This window comes from Mustela putorius, unplaced genomic scaffold (genome assembly GCF_011764305.1).
Source record: "Mustela putorius furo isolate JIRA1106 unplaced genomic scaffold, ASM1176430v1.1 tig00000182_pilon_pilon_pilon, whole genome shotgun sequence".
NCBI classification, from domain to species: Eukaryota; Metazoa; Chordata; class Mammalia; order Carnivora; family Mustelidae; genus Mustela; species Mustela putorius.
In genome coordinates this window covers 32493-51228 of record NW_025421306.1, presented here as the reverse complement: position 1 = coordinate 51228, position 18736 = coordinate 32493, and the positions used below count along the sequence as shown (strand labels likewise).

Below are 18736 nucleotides of genomic sequence, written 5' to 3'. Positions count from 1 at the left end.
TGGAGATAAAGGATCAAAATTTCCTTCCTCTTGCTTAAAACAGGATTTAGTTCTCAAATAGGGCAGGAATAATTGAGGCCAGATGTCTGTTTTACACAGTTAAAAAGTTTAAAATGAGGTGGAGGGCATTAAAATCAGAAGCACATGAATCTTGGAAAATCTTCACATTATGGAGACAGACATATCAAAAGTTTTTGTGTGTAGAATTGATTTGATAAGACAATGCAATGATTGAAATTTGAGAATAAGAGAGTGATGGTGTAAAATAAAAGGATGAAAGTATTTTCATTAAGAGAAAACTTCTGACACAAATATTTTACTGAAGAGTAGAAACTAAAGAGGAATTGAGAGGAATAGAAAGAGGGACCAACGATGACAGGTGCAATTTTTTGTGGGGTATGAATACATTTCTTTATTAGGATGCTCACAGGAATGACACACTAGCACTATCCTTCTGATGTGATAAAGAATACATAAATCTGACCTACATCATGGCAGGCAACAAGGTAAGGGCTCTCAGAGTTGTCCACTGGAGACCTCCCCATCCACCAGAGAGGATGTTTCCTCGATTCCAGCATCTTTGCTGTAGCTTCCAGTCAGGTCTCCATGACTTGCCCAGACTTCATTCCAGCATCAGCTAACCCTCTTTTTCCTAGCCACTCTGGACTCCTTCAAGACCTATGTCAGCTCCCTCATGTCTAACTTGTCCAGGCAGCCTCTGGAATTCTGCAGCACATCTCTTTGGTATGCTGCTGCTGTGCCACCCTCAGGGGCATGTTTGGGACTTGGGGGAGAGGGAAAATAACATCACATTACCAAATCAGGCATTTGGGGTATATTGGCAATGACACTTGGACATATACCTAACAACCTCACAGAATACAATGAACAACCTCACAGAATACAAATAATACATAATCCCCCAGAGAGCAACCACATATGGGATGATTCGTGTTTCAGGCACAAGGGATACCAAGTGAATGGTATTTACATCCATCATGTCCTACATAAAACAGGAAGTTAGCACCTGAACGTTGGAACCAGATCTGTGTCCTGCCTCTTCCTTGTCTTTCAAAGGTGTCAACACTTTGTTTGCCACTGTTTTCAGCATTAGATCATTTTATAAAAGGCAGAGAGAGTAGAATGGGTGATTGGTGTAGGGTGGTGGATTAATATATGGATAACAACCTATAAAACAGAAGAAGAATAATACAAAAATGCAACACCCAGATTTAATACTAGAATATGACAAGAGAAGGTAGCTAGAGAAACTAATGCAAATACAGGATATGATTCACAATGCCAAGGGAAGGACTCAGTGAAGAGTGTGGCAGAGCCAACTGGTTGAGACTAAGAGCCTTTCAGTGGACTGCTAAATGGACAGGATCTGGTGCTTCAGCTGAGAGCCTTCTTTGATGGTGACAGAGCAGGCAACGACCGGCTCGGAAACCCTGCTGACCTACCCCATAGCATGCTTGGAGTGCACAATCACCTAGGGACCATTTTTATCCTTACACAGCAGCAGAAGTTGCAGGATGATCTCCAGGGGCTCAGCATCTGTATCCATCATGATGAACACAGAGACAACACTGTTGAGAGGTTTGGTGCCTTCATTGGTTCCTTTCCAAAGCTGCTTTTAGTTACATGACTGCTGACAAGTTCCAGCAGTTTTTTGGTGAGGTGGACATCTGCAAGGGAGTAGACCTTCAGATTTACATCACCCTCAGTCATATCTGCATTTCTGTAGTCCTGCCACCCCTCAGAGCAAGGGGACTTAGGAGGATCGAACCTGCGTTGACCAGGTCACATGGGAGGAATTGCACAGGTGCAGTTTTATAATAAAAAGCATCTTTCCTATATGCCTGTTCAGCAACAGGATGGACATTTTTAGAAGAAGAGAAATTCTAAAATTTCTGTGCATAATTTCTGTGCATAATCTTTTCTCAAGACAAAACTGTACAAAAGATTCTTCAAAATGGGAAATAATTAGCTACACAGGAGAGTGATCAACAGTTGTTACAGAGAAGTCTAATATTGAGCCCAGTATTAGCTTCTCTTGGGGGACTCTTTGAGTCACATTGACTTCCCCATGAGAGAAATAGTGAAAGAGAAATTGCATGGTAATGAGACAGAGGGGAGGAGGGATGGTTTGTAGGCAGTATGTTGGTTTGTGTAAAAGTATCCTTATATTGGTTATGTGATCTTTGAGATGAAATGCTTAGAAGAACTGAGCTAGGGAATGAGGGTGTGAAAACATATCCTGAGTGTACAGACATACCTTCACTCATGTACCAAACTGGAAAAAATAGATGTAAAACCCTTGATATTTAGAGATAATTTTTTTAAAAAGATTTATTTATTTATTTGAGATAGAGACATGAGAGAGCATGAGAGAGGAAAAGGTCAGAGGGAGAAGCAGACTCCTCACGGAGCTGGGAAACCAATGTGGGCCTCAATCCTGGGACTCCAGGATCAAGAGCTGAGCCGAAGGCAGTTGCTTAACCAACTGAGCCACCCAGGTGCCCTGTAGATATGATTCTTAAGACTGACAGTGGGAGAATATATTGATCATTTTCCTCTTATCAGTCATAGCCTATGTTAACCTGTATATATTTACCTGTGGTCCCAAACTTTGGAGAGTTGAGGATGAAGGTCTTCTTGAATGCTTTCAATACTTATTTTTCCTGAGTTGAGCCATACAAGTAAAATTTGTATGTAATTAGATCAAGTTCTTATGAAATCAAGGGAAAGATATAAAAACAAAAGAAAATGTAGGGAGTTAGAGTTGTTTCTAAGTGGAGCACGTTTACCTGAAGGAGATACTCATTCAAAGGACCTATGATAAGGCTTTGAAACAAGCCTAGTGTATCTCTGTAAAAGTAAGGCTTTCTTGATTATTGATGTGCAAATATAAAGAACAAGATCTCCAGGCTATCATGGGGCTCCAAAGTGTGAAGGATCTATCTTTGTTTAGAACTGCATTTATTTAGACCTGTATTTTATTTTCTTGGGTCAGAAACAAGTAAGAATCTTAATTTTCTAATTACAGAATGAAGTTTCAAATTAATTTTCAAAATGTATTGACATTGAACCTAATGATTCATAGACCTGTACCCCTGGGGCTAATATATGTTTATTATAAAATTAAAAAATTATAAAAAAAGTATTGACATTGCAAAATGTATAAACAAGGATACAAACTGGAGAATACTGCGGGATGATAAAAAATAAATAGGTAAGTATGGTCACTTGCATTAATCCTAGTATATATCAGATGATATATTTATTTGCCAAGAAGAAGCAGAACTACTCTAAGATAAGAGGAAAATTTCTCCTGTTGCTTCCCAGCCCTCCAAAAGCTCTTCTGCTACACAGTGACCCATAAAATCATTCTATCATGTCAGTGTGCTGCTGTCCCGATATACCAGTGTTCTAAGTCAGACCCTGGATACCAGGAAGAACAACAGATTAAGATGAATGAGCAGCATCTAGGTAGAAATAAAGTCCTGAGGAGTTGGTCAGGTCAATCGACATAGAGCAAGCTGTGATCTGAGAGGGATCCTCTAAGGAATGGATCTTGGGTTTGCTCGGTAACAGAAAAGGCTGCTGGGTCAAGAGGAGCAGGCATTGCTAATGTAGAGTTTATGAGACCTAGAAGTATTAGAGAGGATGGAGACCACGAATTTATTTGTTGCCGCAGCTGTGATTGGCCAAAGCTTTGAATTGGCTTGAGTCTACAAAAGGTACTCATTAGTAGATTTTACTGTAGAGTATTCAGGACACAGAGACAGAGAAAATTAACTGAGAAAAGGAGAATGAAAAGAACGGAAGTACTGTATTCCTATGACCTTTGGCTGAATGTATAAAGAAAGCTCAAACAGTATTCAAGAAACTATTCACATTATTTGTTTTTTACTCTTTGTTGGTTTTATTCATTTATTTAATGATAAGCATTTATTGAGCATTTTCTGTAGAGTTGTTACCCATTAATGTTATAGTAGTAGCTATGATGGACCCAACCCCTTCCTCACATGGAACTTCAACTCTAATGAAGAAGACCTACATCAAATAAGAAATTATTATAATTCATTATTACTTTATTAATTATTATTATTGATATTACCAAAAGTTGCATTAGGGAGTGGTATAATATATACAATGGAAGGAGTTCTTCTGGACCCAGGATTTTGGAAGTGTTTCTTGATAAAAGGATGTTGAGGGGAAAAAACCCATCTACTGAGACAAGATGGCGGGGAAGTAGGAGGAGGCGCCCTTTCAACCTGTACCCTAAAGTGAGCTGATTACCTTCCAAAAAACTCCGATCACCCACGAAATCAGCCTGAGATCAGAATTATATATGTTTGGATCTCTACCGGAGCAGAAGATGCCAGTGGGCAGGTAAAGTGGAGTGGGAAAGTCAGACTGATATCAGAAGATAAACCAAAGGGGGAGGGAGCCACCAGAGGCAACCCACTGGAAAGTAATATCCCAATACGAGAGTGCTCTGCATCTGGGGACCAGCATTAACTCGGGAGTCTGGTAGAAAGCACTCAAAAAGAGCAAAGGATGGCCCGGGGGAAATTGCGGGAATCGGGGTGTTAGGGTTAAGTCCCCAGACCAGGACAGCCACCTCTGGTGAAGAGCCAGAGAGAGCGGCGAGCAGAGAAACCAGGTCTTGGTCCCTGAACCACCAGCGTGCATGAGAGTATGTGGCGCCCTGCTCCCGTGAAGGGCTGGGGGCCTCACCAGCCAACAGAAGCACAGACTTTTTGCAGATCCCATGCGAGTGCGCTGCCATGCCATCAGAGTTTGAGTTGTGCCCCACACCCTCTCCTGAGAGCTTGCACACAGGCGCCAGCCTGGTGCTCTCAGACCAGAAAGACCAGGCACTCCCAGCCCAGGCCAGCAGGAAAATCTCAGTGTGCGATCACTGCTTGGAACCTCTCTGGCAGTTTGGAGCTGCCCAGACAGCTGCCACTGCTGTGGTTTTGGGTACAAGCAAAAAACCTGAATCCCCAGGGACCGCGACTGGGAACCTGCTCTGCCAGTGGCCAAGAGGGGATTTTTTGGGGCTCTGCAGCCAGACTGAGGCTTCTCTCTGAGAGGGAGGTCAGGGTGCAGTTTGCTTTCCTTTAAACCTACAAAACCCATCAAAAGTGGTCAAGGCGAGAGAGAAAAACCAAAGTGAACAAATATAAAAGCTTCCAGAGAACAAAAGCCTGAAAATAACAGTTTCCTCGGAGCCCACCCACTTGAGGGGGGCAGGAGGACTTTACTCAGAGAACACCATTGACTGAAAACCCACGTGGCAGGCCCCTCCCCCAGAAAACCAACCAGGAAAGGAAAAAAAAAAAAAGAAAAAAGACAAGAGAACAACCACTACTATTTCATAGGACAATTTTTATTAATTTGTTCCCACTATTCTGGCTCATTTTTTTATATAGATAATTTTTTATTATTATATAGATAATTTTTTAACCTATTTACCATCACAGTGAGATGTCCAGTACATCAAATTCCATAATAACCTTCTAACCTGAACTTTTTGATACATACATCTGTGTTTTCCTTTTGCATTTCTATTTTTTAAATTTCTTTTTTAAAAAATTTAGTTTAGTTTAGTCTAGTTTATTCCTTTTTTTAATTTTTATTTTCTAATATTCATATAGAGTTAAAATTCAAGGTAATCCCCTTTCCCCAATCAATGCCACCCCTATAGGTAAACCAATTCCTAATCCCCCTTTATCTTAGGAAAGTTGAGTCCTTTAACAAAGATATCAAGATACATCCAGGAAGAATCAAAACAACCTTCTTCACCCACACCGAGAATTTACAACCACTCTCCCATCTTTTTCCTCCACCAGTATTTCTGTGTTTTTGTGTTTGTCCTGATAGTATATAAATATTACACTCGGGGTTCTTTGTGACGAGGTTCTTCCTTTATTGGCATATATATATATATATATATATATATATATATATGCAAATATATATATATTTTTTTCTCTTGTCATATACTTTTATCAGCCTTTTTTTTTTTTGTCTGTTTTTGTTTGTATAATTCATAAATCTTACCTTGGGGCCCATTTGGGCTGAACCTTCTCTTTTATCTGACCAATCATTCCTATCTCTCTCTCTCTCTCTCTTTTTTTTCTTTTCCTTTTCTTTTTCCTCTCATTTGGGTGGGGAACCCTGATTTCTCAGAAGTGTTCCATGGTGGACCTTGACTGCACCATGGTTGATACATCCAGCTACACCCGTTCAGCCATCTCTCACCAAAATGACTAGGAGGAGGAATGCCCAACAGAAGAAAAATACAGAGGATGGACCTTCTGCAACAGAGCTAATGGCTATCAACATAGACAATATATCAGAAAGAGAATTCAGGCTAACAATTATCCAGGCAATAGCTAGGTTGGAGAAAGCCATGGATGACGAAACGGAATTGATTAGGGCCGAACTGAAAACGACCAGAGATCATGTTTTCAATATTAGGGAAGAGCTGAAAGCTACCAGGGATGAGTTTCAAAATGCTCTCGATGAGTTCCCATCTAATCTAAATTCTCTCAAAGCTAGAGTAACTGAGACAGAAGATAGAATTAGTGATCTGGAGGACAAACAGATAGAGAGAAAGGATCTGGAGGAAGCCTGGAACAAACAGCTTAGAAGCCACAAAAACAGAATCAGGGAAATAAATGATGCCATGAAACGTTCCAGCATCAGAATTATTGGAATCCCTGGAGGGGAGGAGAAAGAAAGAAGTCTAGAAGATATAGTAGAACAAGTCCTTCATGAAAATTTTCCCAATCTCGTGAATGGAACCGGCATTCATGTATTAGAGGCTGAATGGTCTCCACCCAAAATTATACATTCCAAAAAAAATCACGACACCTGATAGTCAAATTGAGGAATTATAATTTTAGGTATAATCTCTTGAAAGCCACTAGGGCAAAGAGGCTCCTTACTTACAGAGGAAAGCCCATCAGAATAACGTCAGACCTGTCCACAGAGACCTGACAAGTCAGAAAAGTCTGGCAAGATATATTCAGGGCACTAAATGAGATGAACATGCAGCCAAGAATACTTTATCCAGCAAGACTGACATTCAAAATGGATGGAGAGATAAAGAGTTTCCAAGACCGGCAAGGCTTAAAAGACTCTGCAACCACCAAGCTGACACTGCAGGAAATATTAAGGGGGGTTCTATAAAAGAGGAAAAATCATAAGAATAGCATTGAACAGAAATATAGAGACAATCTACACAAAGAAAGACTTCAAAGATAACTCGATGTCAATAAAAACGTATCTATCAATATTCACTCTCAATGTGAATGGCCTAAATGTGCCCATAAAATGGCACAGGGTTGAAGATTGGATAAAATGACAGGACCCATCCATATGTTGTCTACAAGAGACCCATTTGGAACCTAAAGATACATCCAGCCTGAAAGTGAAGGGATGGAGAAGCATTTTTCATGCCAATGGGCCTCAAAAGAAGGCTGGGGTAGTGATTCTCATATCAAATAAATTGGATTTTAAACTAAAGACTGTAGTCAGAGATACAGAAGGACACTACATAATCCTTAAAGGGACTATCCACCAAGATGATCTAACAATTGTAAATATCTATGCCCCCAATATGGGAGCAGCCAATTACTTAAGAAAACTGTTAATCAAGATAAAGAGTCATATTGATATGAATACACTAATCATAGGAGATCTTAACACACCTCTCTCAGAAATAGACAGATCATCGAAGCAGAAAATCAATAAAATAAACAAGAGCATTGAATCACACATTGGGCCAAATGGACCTCATAGATATATACAGAGCATTCCACCCTAAAACAACAGAATACTCATTCTTCTCAAGTGCACATGGAACCTTCTCAAGAATAGACCACATACTGAGTCACAAACCAGGACTCACAGATACCAAAAGCATGAGATGATTCCCTGCATATTCTCAGATCACAATGCTTTGAAACTGGAGCTCAATCACAAGGAAAAGTTCAGAAGGAACTAAAACACCTGGAAGCTAAAGACCACCTTGCTTCAGAACGCTTGGATCAACCAGGAGATCAAAGAAGAACTGAAACAATTCATGGAAACCAATGAGAATGAAAGCACTTCGGTCCAAAACCTATGGGATACAGCAAAGGCGGTCCTAAGGGGGAAATACTTAGCCATCTAAGCCTCCCTCAAAAAAATTGAAATATCCAGAACATAGCAGCTGTCTCTACACCTTAAAGAACTGGAGAATCAACAACAAATCAAACCAACTCCACACATAAGAAGGGAAATCATCAATATTAGAGATGAGATCAATGACGTAGAAACCAGACAAAAAGTAGAACATATCAATGAAACTAGAAGCAGGTTTTTTTAAAGAATCAGTAAGAGTGATAAACCATTGGCCACCATAATCCAAAAGAAAAGAGAGAAATCCCAAATTCATAAAATTATGAATGAAAAGGGAGAGATCACAACTAAAACCAAGGAAGTAGAAACAATAATCAGAAGTTATTATCAACAGTTATATGCAAATAAGCTTAGCAACCTAGATGAAATGGATGCATTCCTGGAAAACCATAAACTCTCATAATTGAACCAGGAAGAAATTGACAACCTGAATAGACCAATATCTAGTAATGAGATTGAAGCAGTGATCAAAAAACAAGAGCCCAGGACCTGACAGATTCCCTAGGGAATTCTACCAAACTTTCAAAGAAGAAATAACACCTATTCCCTTGAAACTGTTTCAAAAAATTGAAGCAGAAGTAAAACTTCCAGACTCTTTCTATGAAGCCAGCATTACCCTGATACCCAAACCAGGCAAAGACCCTACCAAAAAGGAGAATTTCAGACCAATATCACTGATGAATATAGATGCTAAAATTCTCAACAAGATCCTAGCAAACAGGATCCAACAGCACATTAAAAAGATTATCTACCATGACCAGGTGGAATTCATCCCTGGGCTACAAGGATGGTTCAACATTGGCAAATCAATCAATGTGATACAGCAAATTAATATGTGAAGAGAGAAGAACCACGTGGTTCTCTCAATTGATGCAGAAAAACCATTTGAGAAAATCCAGCATCCCTTCCTGAAAAACGCTTCAAAGTATAGGGATACAGGGAACAGTCCTGAACTTCATCAAATCTATGTATGAAAGACCCACAGCAAATATCATCCTCAATGGGAAAAAGCTGGCAGCTTTTGAGATCAGGAACAAGACAAGAATGCCCACTCTCACCACTCTTGTTCAACATAGTATTAGAAGTCCTAGCAACAGCAATCAGACAACAAAGAGAAATAAAGGGTATCCAAATTGGCAATGAAGAAGTCAAACTCTCTCTCTTCGCAGATGACATGATTCTTTATATGGGAAACCCCAAAGACTCCACCCCCAAACTACTAGAACTCATACAGCAATTCAGCAACGTGGCAGGATACAATGTTAATGTACAGAAATTAGTGGCTTTCTTATACACTAACAATGAAAATACAGAAAGGGAAATTAGAGAATCGATTCCATTGACTATAGCACCAAGAACCGTAAGATACCTGGGAATCAACCTAACCAAAGCGGTAAAGGATCTACTCGAGGAGCTACAGAACACTCATGAAAGAAGTTGAAGAAGACACAAAAAGATGGAAGAACATTCCATGCTCTTGGATCGGAAGAATAAACATTGTTAAAATGTCTATACTGCCTAGAGCAATCTATACATTTAACGCCATTCCAATCAAAATTCCGCTGGTATTCTTCAAAGAGCTGGAGCAAATAATCCAAAAATTTGTATGGAATCAGAAGAGACCCTGAATCCCTAAGGAAATGTTGAAAAACAAAAATAAAACTGGTGGCATCACATTACCTGATTTCAAGCTTTACTACAAAGCAGTGATCACCAAGACAGCATGGTACTGGCATAAAAACAGACACATAGACCAGGGGAACAGAGTGGAGAGCCCAGATATGGACCCTCAACTCTATGGGCAAATAATCTTTGCCAAAACAGTAAAAAATATACAGTGGAAAAAAGACAGTCTATTCAATAAATGGTGCTGGAAAAACTGGACAGCTATATGTAGAAGAATGAAACTCAACCATTCTCTTACACTGTACACAAAGATAAACTCAAAATGGATAAAAGACCTCAACATGAGACAGGAATCCATCAGAATCCTCAAGGAGAACATAGGCAGTAACCTCTTTTATATCAGCCACAGCAACTTCTTTCAAGATATGTCTCCAAAGGCAAAAGAAACAAAAGTGAAAATGAACTTTTCAGACTTCATCAAAATCAAGAGCTTCTGCATAGCAAAGGAAATAGTCAAGAAAACAAAGAGGCAACCCACGAAATGGGAGAAGATACTTGCAAATGACAGTACAGACAAAAGGTTGATATCCAGGCTCCATAAAGAACTCCTCAAACTCAACACACACAAAAAACAGAGAGTCCTATCAAAAAATGGGCAGAAGATATGAACAGACACTTCTCGTATGAAGACATACAAATGGCTATCAGACACATGAAAAAATGTTCATCATCACTAGCCATCAGGGAGATTCAAATTAAAACCACATTGAGATATCACCTTACACCAGTTAGAATGGCCAAGATTAGCAAGACAGGAAACAACATGTGTTGGAGGGGATGTGGAGAAAGGGGAACCCTCTTCCACTGTTGGTGGGAATGCAAGTTGGTGCAGCCACTTTGGAGAACAGTGTGGAGATTCCTCAAGAAATTAAAAATAGAACTTCCCAATGACCCTGCCATTGCACTCTTGGGTATTTACCCCAAAGATACAGATGTAGAAAAGAAGGGCCATCTCTACCCCAATGTTTTTAGCAGCAATGGCCACGGTCGCCAAACTGTGGAAAGAACCAAGATGCCCTTCAACGGATGAATGGATAAGGAAGATGTGGTCCATATACACTATGGAGTATTATGCCTCCATCAGAAAGGACAAATACCCAACTTTTGTAGCAACATGGACGGGACTGGAAGAGATTCTGCTGAGTGAAATAAGTCAAGCAGAGAGAGTCAATTCTCATATGGTTTCACTTATTTCGGGAGCATAACAAATAGCATGGAGGATATGAGGAGTTAGAAAGGAGAAGGGAGGGCGCCTGTGTGGCTCAGTGGGTTAAGCCGCTGCCTTCAGCTCAGGTCATGATCTCAGGGTCCTGGGATCGAGTCCCGCATCGGGCTCTCTGCTCAGCAGGGAGCCTGCTTCCTCCTCTCTCTCTCTCTGCCTGCCTCTATGTCTACTTGTGATCTCTCTCTGTCAAATAAATAAATAAAATCTTAAAAAAAAAAAGAAAGAAAGAAAGGAGAAGGTATTTGGGAGAAATTGGAATGGGAGGTGAATCATGAGAGACTATGGACTCTGAAATCGATCTCAGAGGTTTGAAGTGGCAGGGGGTGGGTGGTCGGGGTACCAGGTGGTGGGTATTATAAAGGGCACGGATTCCATGGATCACTGGGTGTGGTACAAAAACAATGAATACTGTTATGTTGAAAATAAATAAAAAAAGATGTTGAAACTGAGAGTTGAAGAATGAATAGATATTAATAAACAAAACATGAAGGATAGATGTTTGAGACAGAGTGATTAGCCAGGACAAAGTCTCAAGATGAGAGAGAATGAATTTTTTTAAAATATTTTATGTATTTATTTCCTTTTTTTTAAATTTATTTTTTATTTATTTTCAGCATAATATTATTCATTATTTTTTCACCACATCCAGTACTCCATGCAATCTGTGCCTTCTATAATACCCACCACCTGGTACCCCAACCTCCCACCCGTCCCCCGCCACTTTAAACCCCTCAGATTGTTTTTCAGAGTCCATAGTCTCTCATGGTTCACCTCCCTTCCAATTTCCCCCAACTCCCTTCTCCTCTGCATCTCCTCATGTCCTCCATGCTATTATGTTATGCTCCACAAATAAGTGAAACCATATGATAATTGACTCTCTCTGCTTGACTTATTTCACTCAGTAGAATCTCTTCCAGTCCCGTCCATGTTGCTACAAAAGTTGGGTATTCATCCTTTCTGATGGAGGCATAATACTCCATAGTGTATAATGACCACATTTTCCTTATCCATTCGTCCACGAATTGATTTTTTTTTATTTCTAAAGAAAGTTTCAAAACAGATAGGGACAGAAGACCACTGAGTTTGCTCCAAGACTCATTTCCATGTTTCTTCCTCTTCATGCCTGTGAATGATGCATATTCCACTTCCTTTGCTTATACTTTATTTAAAATTCAGTATTACTCTTGTGATTTAAGCATTTCTTCTGTGCTCCAATTAACGTTTTTTAATGGCAAAAAAGAAAGATTTTTTTACTTATTTTATTTTAGAGATAGAGAGAGAGAGAGACAGTGGGGTAGAGCCTCAAGCAGACTCTGTCCTGAGCACAGTGCCTGATGTAGTATTGAACTCTGGGTTCAATTTCATGAGCATGAGATCATGACTTGAGCTGAAACCAAGACTCTGAAGCTTAAGGAACTGAGCCACTTGGTGCCCAGAGAAAAATGAAGTTTTAGGCAAGCAAAAGAAAATAAAATTTCCTCTGGAATTGTCCTCTATCCAGGAGAAGAGGATGAGGGCCAGGTCTTGGTCACCTCATAAATCTTAAAAAAGTAGTTTATATTTTAATTTAAGAGCACTGACAAGTATGTGAGGGTTTTTTTTTTAAGATTTTATTTATTTATTTGACAGAGAGAGATTACAAGCAGGCAGAGAGGCAGGTAGAGAGAGAGAGAAGAGGAAGCAGGCTCCCTGCTGAGCAGAGAGCCCGATGCGGGACTCGATCCCAGGACCCTGAGATCATGACCTGAGCCGAAGGCAGCGGCTTAACCCACTGAGCCACCCAGGCGCCCATAAGGAGAAAAATCATGTACTTAAATTTATACTTATAAAATCTCTCATTCTGTATGTAGATAATGGGAATAAAGGCAAATCAGCTTTGAAGGGAGAAGACACATAGTGACTCATACTCAGTTTGAAAAATGACATGTGAAGAATTAGACAAGAATGGTGACATTTGTTAGAAAACAGGACATATTTAGGAGGTGTTTAGAGGTTGGAATTAATATGATTAATGATGAGACAGTTTAGTTTCAGGTCTGCTGAGTGGGAGATTCCCTTGAAGCATCAAGTCAGTAAACAGTTAGATTTATGAAGTAGGAACTCAAGAAATAATACCCTGGCTTAAGAATAAAAGGTCTTAGCAGAGATGGTAATTAAAGCCAAGGGAATGGGTGTTCCCTAGGGAAAGAATATAGAGTGAGAAAAGACCAAAGATGCAATTCTGAGGAACACTGAGTTGGGTGGTGGAGCAGATGAGAGAACCCCAGAAAACTGTTACTGGGAAGGAATTCCCTAAGAGTAGGTGGAAAAGTGGGAGACTGTACTATCTCAGAAGCTCAGTGGATTATTTATAAGAGGGAGTGGTTAGCAATGATCAAGTAAAGAACTTTCCATCCAGATGAATACCAAAGCTTTAAAAGAAGTATTAATGATTAATTTACATGGAGTAGCAGATATGTTATTGAAAAGGTTCCTGGAGAAACACTGGACAAAAAACATAGGCATTATTTTCCTTAATTGAACAGATTTTATTTTCAGAGAAGTATAAACAAGTAAATGAAAACATGTGTACTTTAATAAAGCACTTATTCCAAATTAGAAGTGCTCAATCAAATTGAATATGCCTTACCAGTTTTGACTTTTTACTTATCTAAGATACATAAACTTTTGGGGGAACATTTTGTCAGGTCAGGAAACCATATTCAAAGAAACCAGAATCTCTAAACATACATCCTAGGATGATTATTCTTTTGTGAAACAGTTATTAGTTTTATATTTTAATTAGTTAATTTTTTCAAGATTTTATATTCTTGAAAGAATTTATTAATTTATTAAAATAAATACATTTAATTTATTTGAGAGAGAGCACAAGCTGGGGGCAGTTGCAAGGGAGAAGAAAAGGCAGGCTCTCTGCTGAGCAGGGAGTCCCACATGGGGCTCAGTCTCAGGACCCTGAGATCATAACTTGAGCCAAAGGCAGATGTTTAACAGACAGAGCCACCTAGGTGTCCTGAAAGAGCAATTACTTTTATATATTTTTTAAAGAATAAACTAGGATGTTGAATATTTGAAAATCTTCATCTTTAGAATAGTAGAAAGTGAGACAAAATCTCAGAAATCTGGTTTGTATTTATTTGAAGTATTTATAGTGCAAAGAATTATCCTTCTTTATTTACAGCCAATCAAATCTAAACAACTAAAACAGCTTGCTTAACCTGATAACAAATAGTTGATTTTGTTTCTTATTCTAAGTTAAACTCAAACTAAAATAAAAATTCAAAGTAGAATTTATTGATTTTGATTGACTCAAAGTCACATTTTATCTATTAAATCCATAGGTTACCATGAGATATATTTATCATTTGTTTGAGGCATGTCTTCATAATTGAGAGTAAATACAATTAGCAAGTCATAGAAAATGGTATTTGAATGTAAGTTTACTCCTATGAATTAGCTCAGTTTTCTGTTCTCACCTTCTTTTCAATGTAAGTTGGTGATGTCAATTTATTCTGTCATTAGCAAAATAACGTCACCTCTGACTCAATAATCCATCTCTACAGGGAGAGTTTTGTTGAACTGTCATGACAATAGTAGTTCTTACCATTGTAATGATGGCAATCACATGACTTGCAGGGGTTTTGGTGAGCCCAAGCATGTTGTATGTGGATCTGCTCCATTCATTGTGAGATCCCACTAGGACCCAAAATCCGTTTGCTCAGTCTTCTCATGGCCACTCTCATGTCTTTGTTTCTTAATGTATAGATGGCAGGATTCAAGAGGGGGGTGATAGCAAAGTCAACAATGAACAAGCACTTATCCAGTGATGTTGTGGGGAAAGGCCACACGTATAGGAACATGCATGGTGTAAAAAACAAAATCACTACAGTGATGTGAGCTGACAGTGTGACAAATGCTTTGGACAAGTCCCCTGAAGAACGTTTCCAGACAGTGACCAAAATGAAGATATAGGATATAATTAAAGAGAAGAAGGTAGCCATGGATATGAACCCACTGTTAGCGATGATTACAAACTCCAGCTTGTAAGTGTCTACACAAGCGAGTTTCATGACCCGAGGAAAATCACAGTAAAAACTATCTACTTCATTAGGGCCACAGAAGGGCAAGTTTATGACAAAAACAAACTGAGACACAGCATGGATTATCCCCACTATCCAGGCAGCCACTACAAAGGAAACACACATTTTGGGGCTCATGATGGTCAGATAGTGGAGAGGCTTACAGATTGCAGTGTACCGGTCATATGCCATGGCTATGAGCAGCACCATCTCACCTCCACCCATGACATGAATAAAAAATATCTGTATCATGCATTTTGGAAAGGAAATGATTTTGCAGTTAGTGAAAAGATTAGTGATTGTTTTGGGCACTGTGGTAGAGGACAGACCTAGATCAAGGAGAGAGAGGTTGGCTAACAGGAAGTACATGGGGGTGTGTAAATGAGATTCAGTAATTACCGTGAACACAATGAAGAGGTTTCCCAGGATAATTCCCATGTAGAACACAGAGAAAAACCAAAAGAGAAAAAGATGCATCTCCCATGAATTTGAAAGTCCAATCAATACGAATTCAGACACCACAGAGTCATTTGTTGTATCCATTGGCTCAATCAGTAGAGAAGATGCTGAAATATTCTAAAGGTAGAAAATAAGGCAGAATTGAGAAATATGGGAACTGAACATTGACATGTTGTTTGCCCATCAGTGATTTTGTGTAAAATATGTTGCAAGTGTCTAATTTAGAAGTTAGAACACATACAGAGGAGAAAGGGGAAAGGAAGAAAAAAATAGAAAATAAAAAATCAAAAGTTAGGCTAGGGTGACAGGGAAAGAAATCAGGTGAGAATAAGGCAGGTAAAGTGGAGGTTTAGCAGTAAAGAGTAACATCTTCCTGGTAGAAAGTTTCTTTACCATGCTCATTGTATAAAATTTGGGCTTCTTCTGTCTTCTCCATATATATTCAAGAAAATGACTTCTGTGTCATAAACAGCCATAATTTGAATGTTCAAACCCTTAATCATATTTGTGCACAAATACTGTAGCAGAATGTACTCTTTGATTATTCTTTTACTTTGTAACTGCAAAATTTCAAGCATTAATCACTCATGCAATAATGAAGTGACTAGACAATGAGTGTAAGAGTGTTGACTCTAAGAGGAATCATAGCTTAAAATGAATAGGCTTAGCCCTCTGATAGTTTCCAATATTGTGACTGCAACCAATGCCTTGGATAATTAAAATGTACTTTAAACTGGTGAAACGCTAAAACTTTTTGGTTTTGCCTCAGGTTGTGATGTGCAGATCACGAGATAGAGCCCTGTGTGGAGTCAGAGCCCTGTGTGGGGCCCCTTGCTGGCCTCTGTGCTCAGCAGGAGTCTGCTTGAGATTCTTTCTCCCTCTCTCTTTGCCCCTCCCACTTGTGCGTGCTCTCTGTCTCTCCAATAAATAAGTAAATCTTAAGAAAAAGAGAAAGGTTGAGCATATGTATATATAACGTATTTGGGTCCATTCATTGTTTAATGTAAAAGGAAAAATTAAAGGTACATTTCAAAGGTAAGTTTAGAAATGAGAAGATATTCAGAAAGGGGTATTTGGTAAGATGAGGTAGGCCATCATAAAGAAGCAAATTTAGACTTGCTGAGATGTCCACTAAATTATTAAGATTAATTATTTACAAAGGAATATGCATTTGGTGTGCTCTTTATAATGATACATTAGAAAAATATGTAAATTATGAGTCAACATTTTAGATCATTTTGGATAATGACATTTTAGGTATTTTTAATACTAAAAATATTGACCACCTATGTTTTGTAGTTTTCTATATTAACCATGTGTTTTAATAAAAATCATGAAAAGTAGGAAATGGACATACAAATACAGAGAATAAACTGGTAGTTTCCAAGGAGAGGGTGGACAAAATAGTGTAAAGTGGAGTGGGATATAAGACTTGCTATAATGGAATGAAAGTTACAGCACAGAGAATATAGTCAATGACACTGTCAGGTATGGTAGCTACACTGTGTTGAGCATAATCAAAATAATAATTAATGAAAGGAATTGAAAGGAAAGCAATAAGAGAGAGAGGGGCAAGAACAGGAAAAAGAATTCTGTGAAATATATGGTTGGAGTAGAGTATGCATACATATGATAGAAATGGATTATTAATTATTACTATTGTTATTATTTTGTTACCAAAATTTTCAACAAATGATGATTTCTGGGTATACTATGAAGAAAACCTTCATTTTTCATACCTAATTTTAACTAGAAAGGTACAGGCTTCCTTGCTTAGAGAGCACTAATATACATGAATGAATTTTGGGTCAAGGAATAAAATGACTGGTAACTGGATGGCATTTTACAGACTGCTAGTGTTTTTATTATTTGGCACAGGCAAGTCCTACACCAAGAACAGGAAAACACTAACAATAAGCTGTTCTTTACCTTGCCAACTGATTTCTTGTTCCTTATATTTTTTTATAGTCTCTAAAAGAGAGAAAACCTATCTCTTTAGGTATTTGATGGAAATTTCTGAATTTTATAAGAATCTAGGTTCTTCATAGATGGCTTTGATGATATTGAGGTATGTGCCCTCTATCCCTACACTTTGAAGAGTTTTGATCAGGAAGGGATGTTGTACTTTGTCAAATGCTTTTTCAGCATCTATTGAGAGTATCATATGGTTCTTGTTCTTTCTTTTATTGATGTGTTGTATCACATTGACTGATTTGCGGATGTTGAACCAACCTTGCAGCCCTGGAATAAATCCCACTTGGTCGTGGTGAATAATCTTTTTAATGTACTGTTGAATCCTATTGGCTAGTATTTTGTTGAGTATTTTCGCATCTGTGTTCATCAAGGATATCGGTCTATAGCTCTCTTTTTTGGTGGGATCCTTGTCTGGTTTTGGGATCAAGGTGATGCTGGCCTCATAAAATGAGTTTGGAAGTTTTCCTTCCATTTCTATTTTTTGGAACAGTTTCAGGAGAATAGGAATTAGTTCTTCTTTAAATGTTTGGTAGAATTCCCCCGGGAAGCCGTCTGGCCCTGGGCTTTTGTTTGTTTGGAGATTTTTAATGACTGTTTCTATCTCCTTACTGGTTATGGGTCTGTTCAGGCTTTCTATTTCTTTCTGGTTCAGTTGCGGTAGTTTATATGTTTCTAGGAATGCATCCATTTCTTCCAGATTGTCAAATTTATTGCCGTAGAGTTGCACATAGTATGTTCTTATAATAGTTTGTATTTCTTTGGTGTTAGTTGTGATCTCTCCTCTTTCATTCATGATTTTATTTATTTGGGTCCTTTCTCTTTTCTTTTTGATAAGTCGGGCCAGGGGTTTATCAATCTTATTAATTCTTTCAAAGAACCAGCTCCTAGTTTCGTTGATTTGTTCTATTGTTTTTTTGGTTTCTATTTCATTGATTTCTGCTCTGATCTTTATGATTTCTCTTCTCCTGCTGGGCTTAGGGTTTCTTTCTTGTTCTTTCTCCAGCTCCTTTAGGTGTAGGGTTAGGTTGTGTACCTGAGACCTTTCTTGTTTCTTGAGAAAGGCTTGTACCGCTATATATTTTCCTCTCAGGACTGCCTTTGTTGTGTCCCACAG

At 38.6% G+C, this 18736-nt stretch overlaps 1 protein-coding gene and 1 pseudogene across 1 annotated transcript; both read right to left on the bottom strand.

Moving 5' to 3' along the window:
* Positions 1–1315: 1315 nt before the first annotated feature.
* Positions 1316–1731, bottom strand: LOC123391139 (annotated as a pseudogene).
* A 13059-nt stretch (positions 1732–14790) lies between these two features.
* LOC123391138 (olfactory receptor 4F6-like) lies at positions 14791–15732 on the bottom strand. The gene has a single exon (XM_045076709.1). It carries the CDS (start codon positions 15730–15732, stop codon positions 14791–14793), a length of 942 nt encoding a protein of 313 aa, XP_044932644.1.
* Between the last annotated feature and the right edge of the window lie 3004 nt (positions 15733–18736).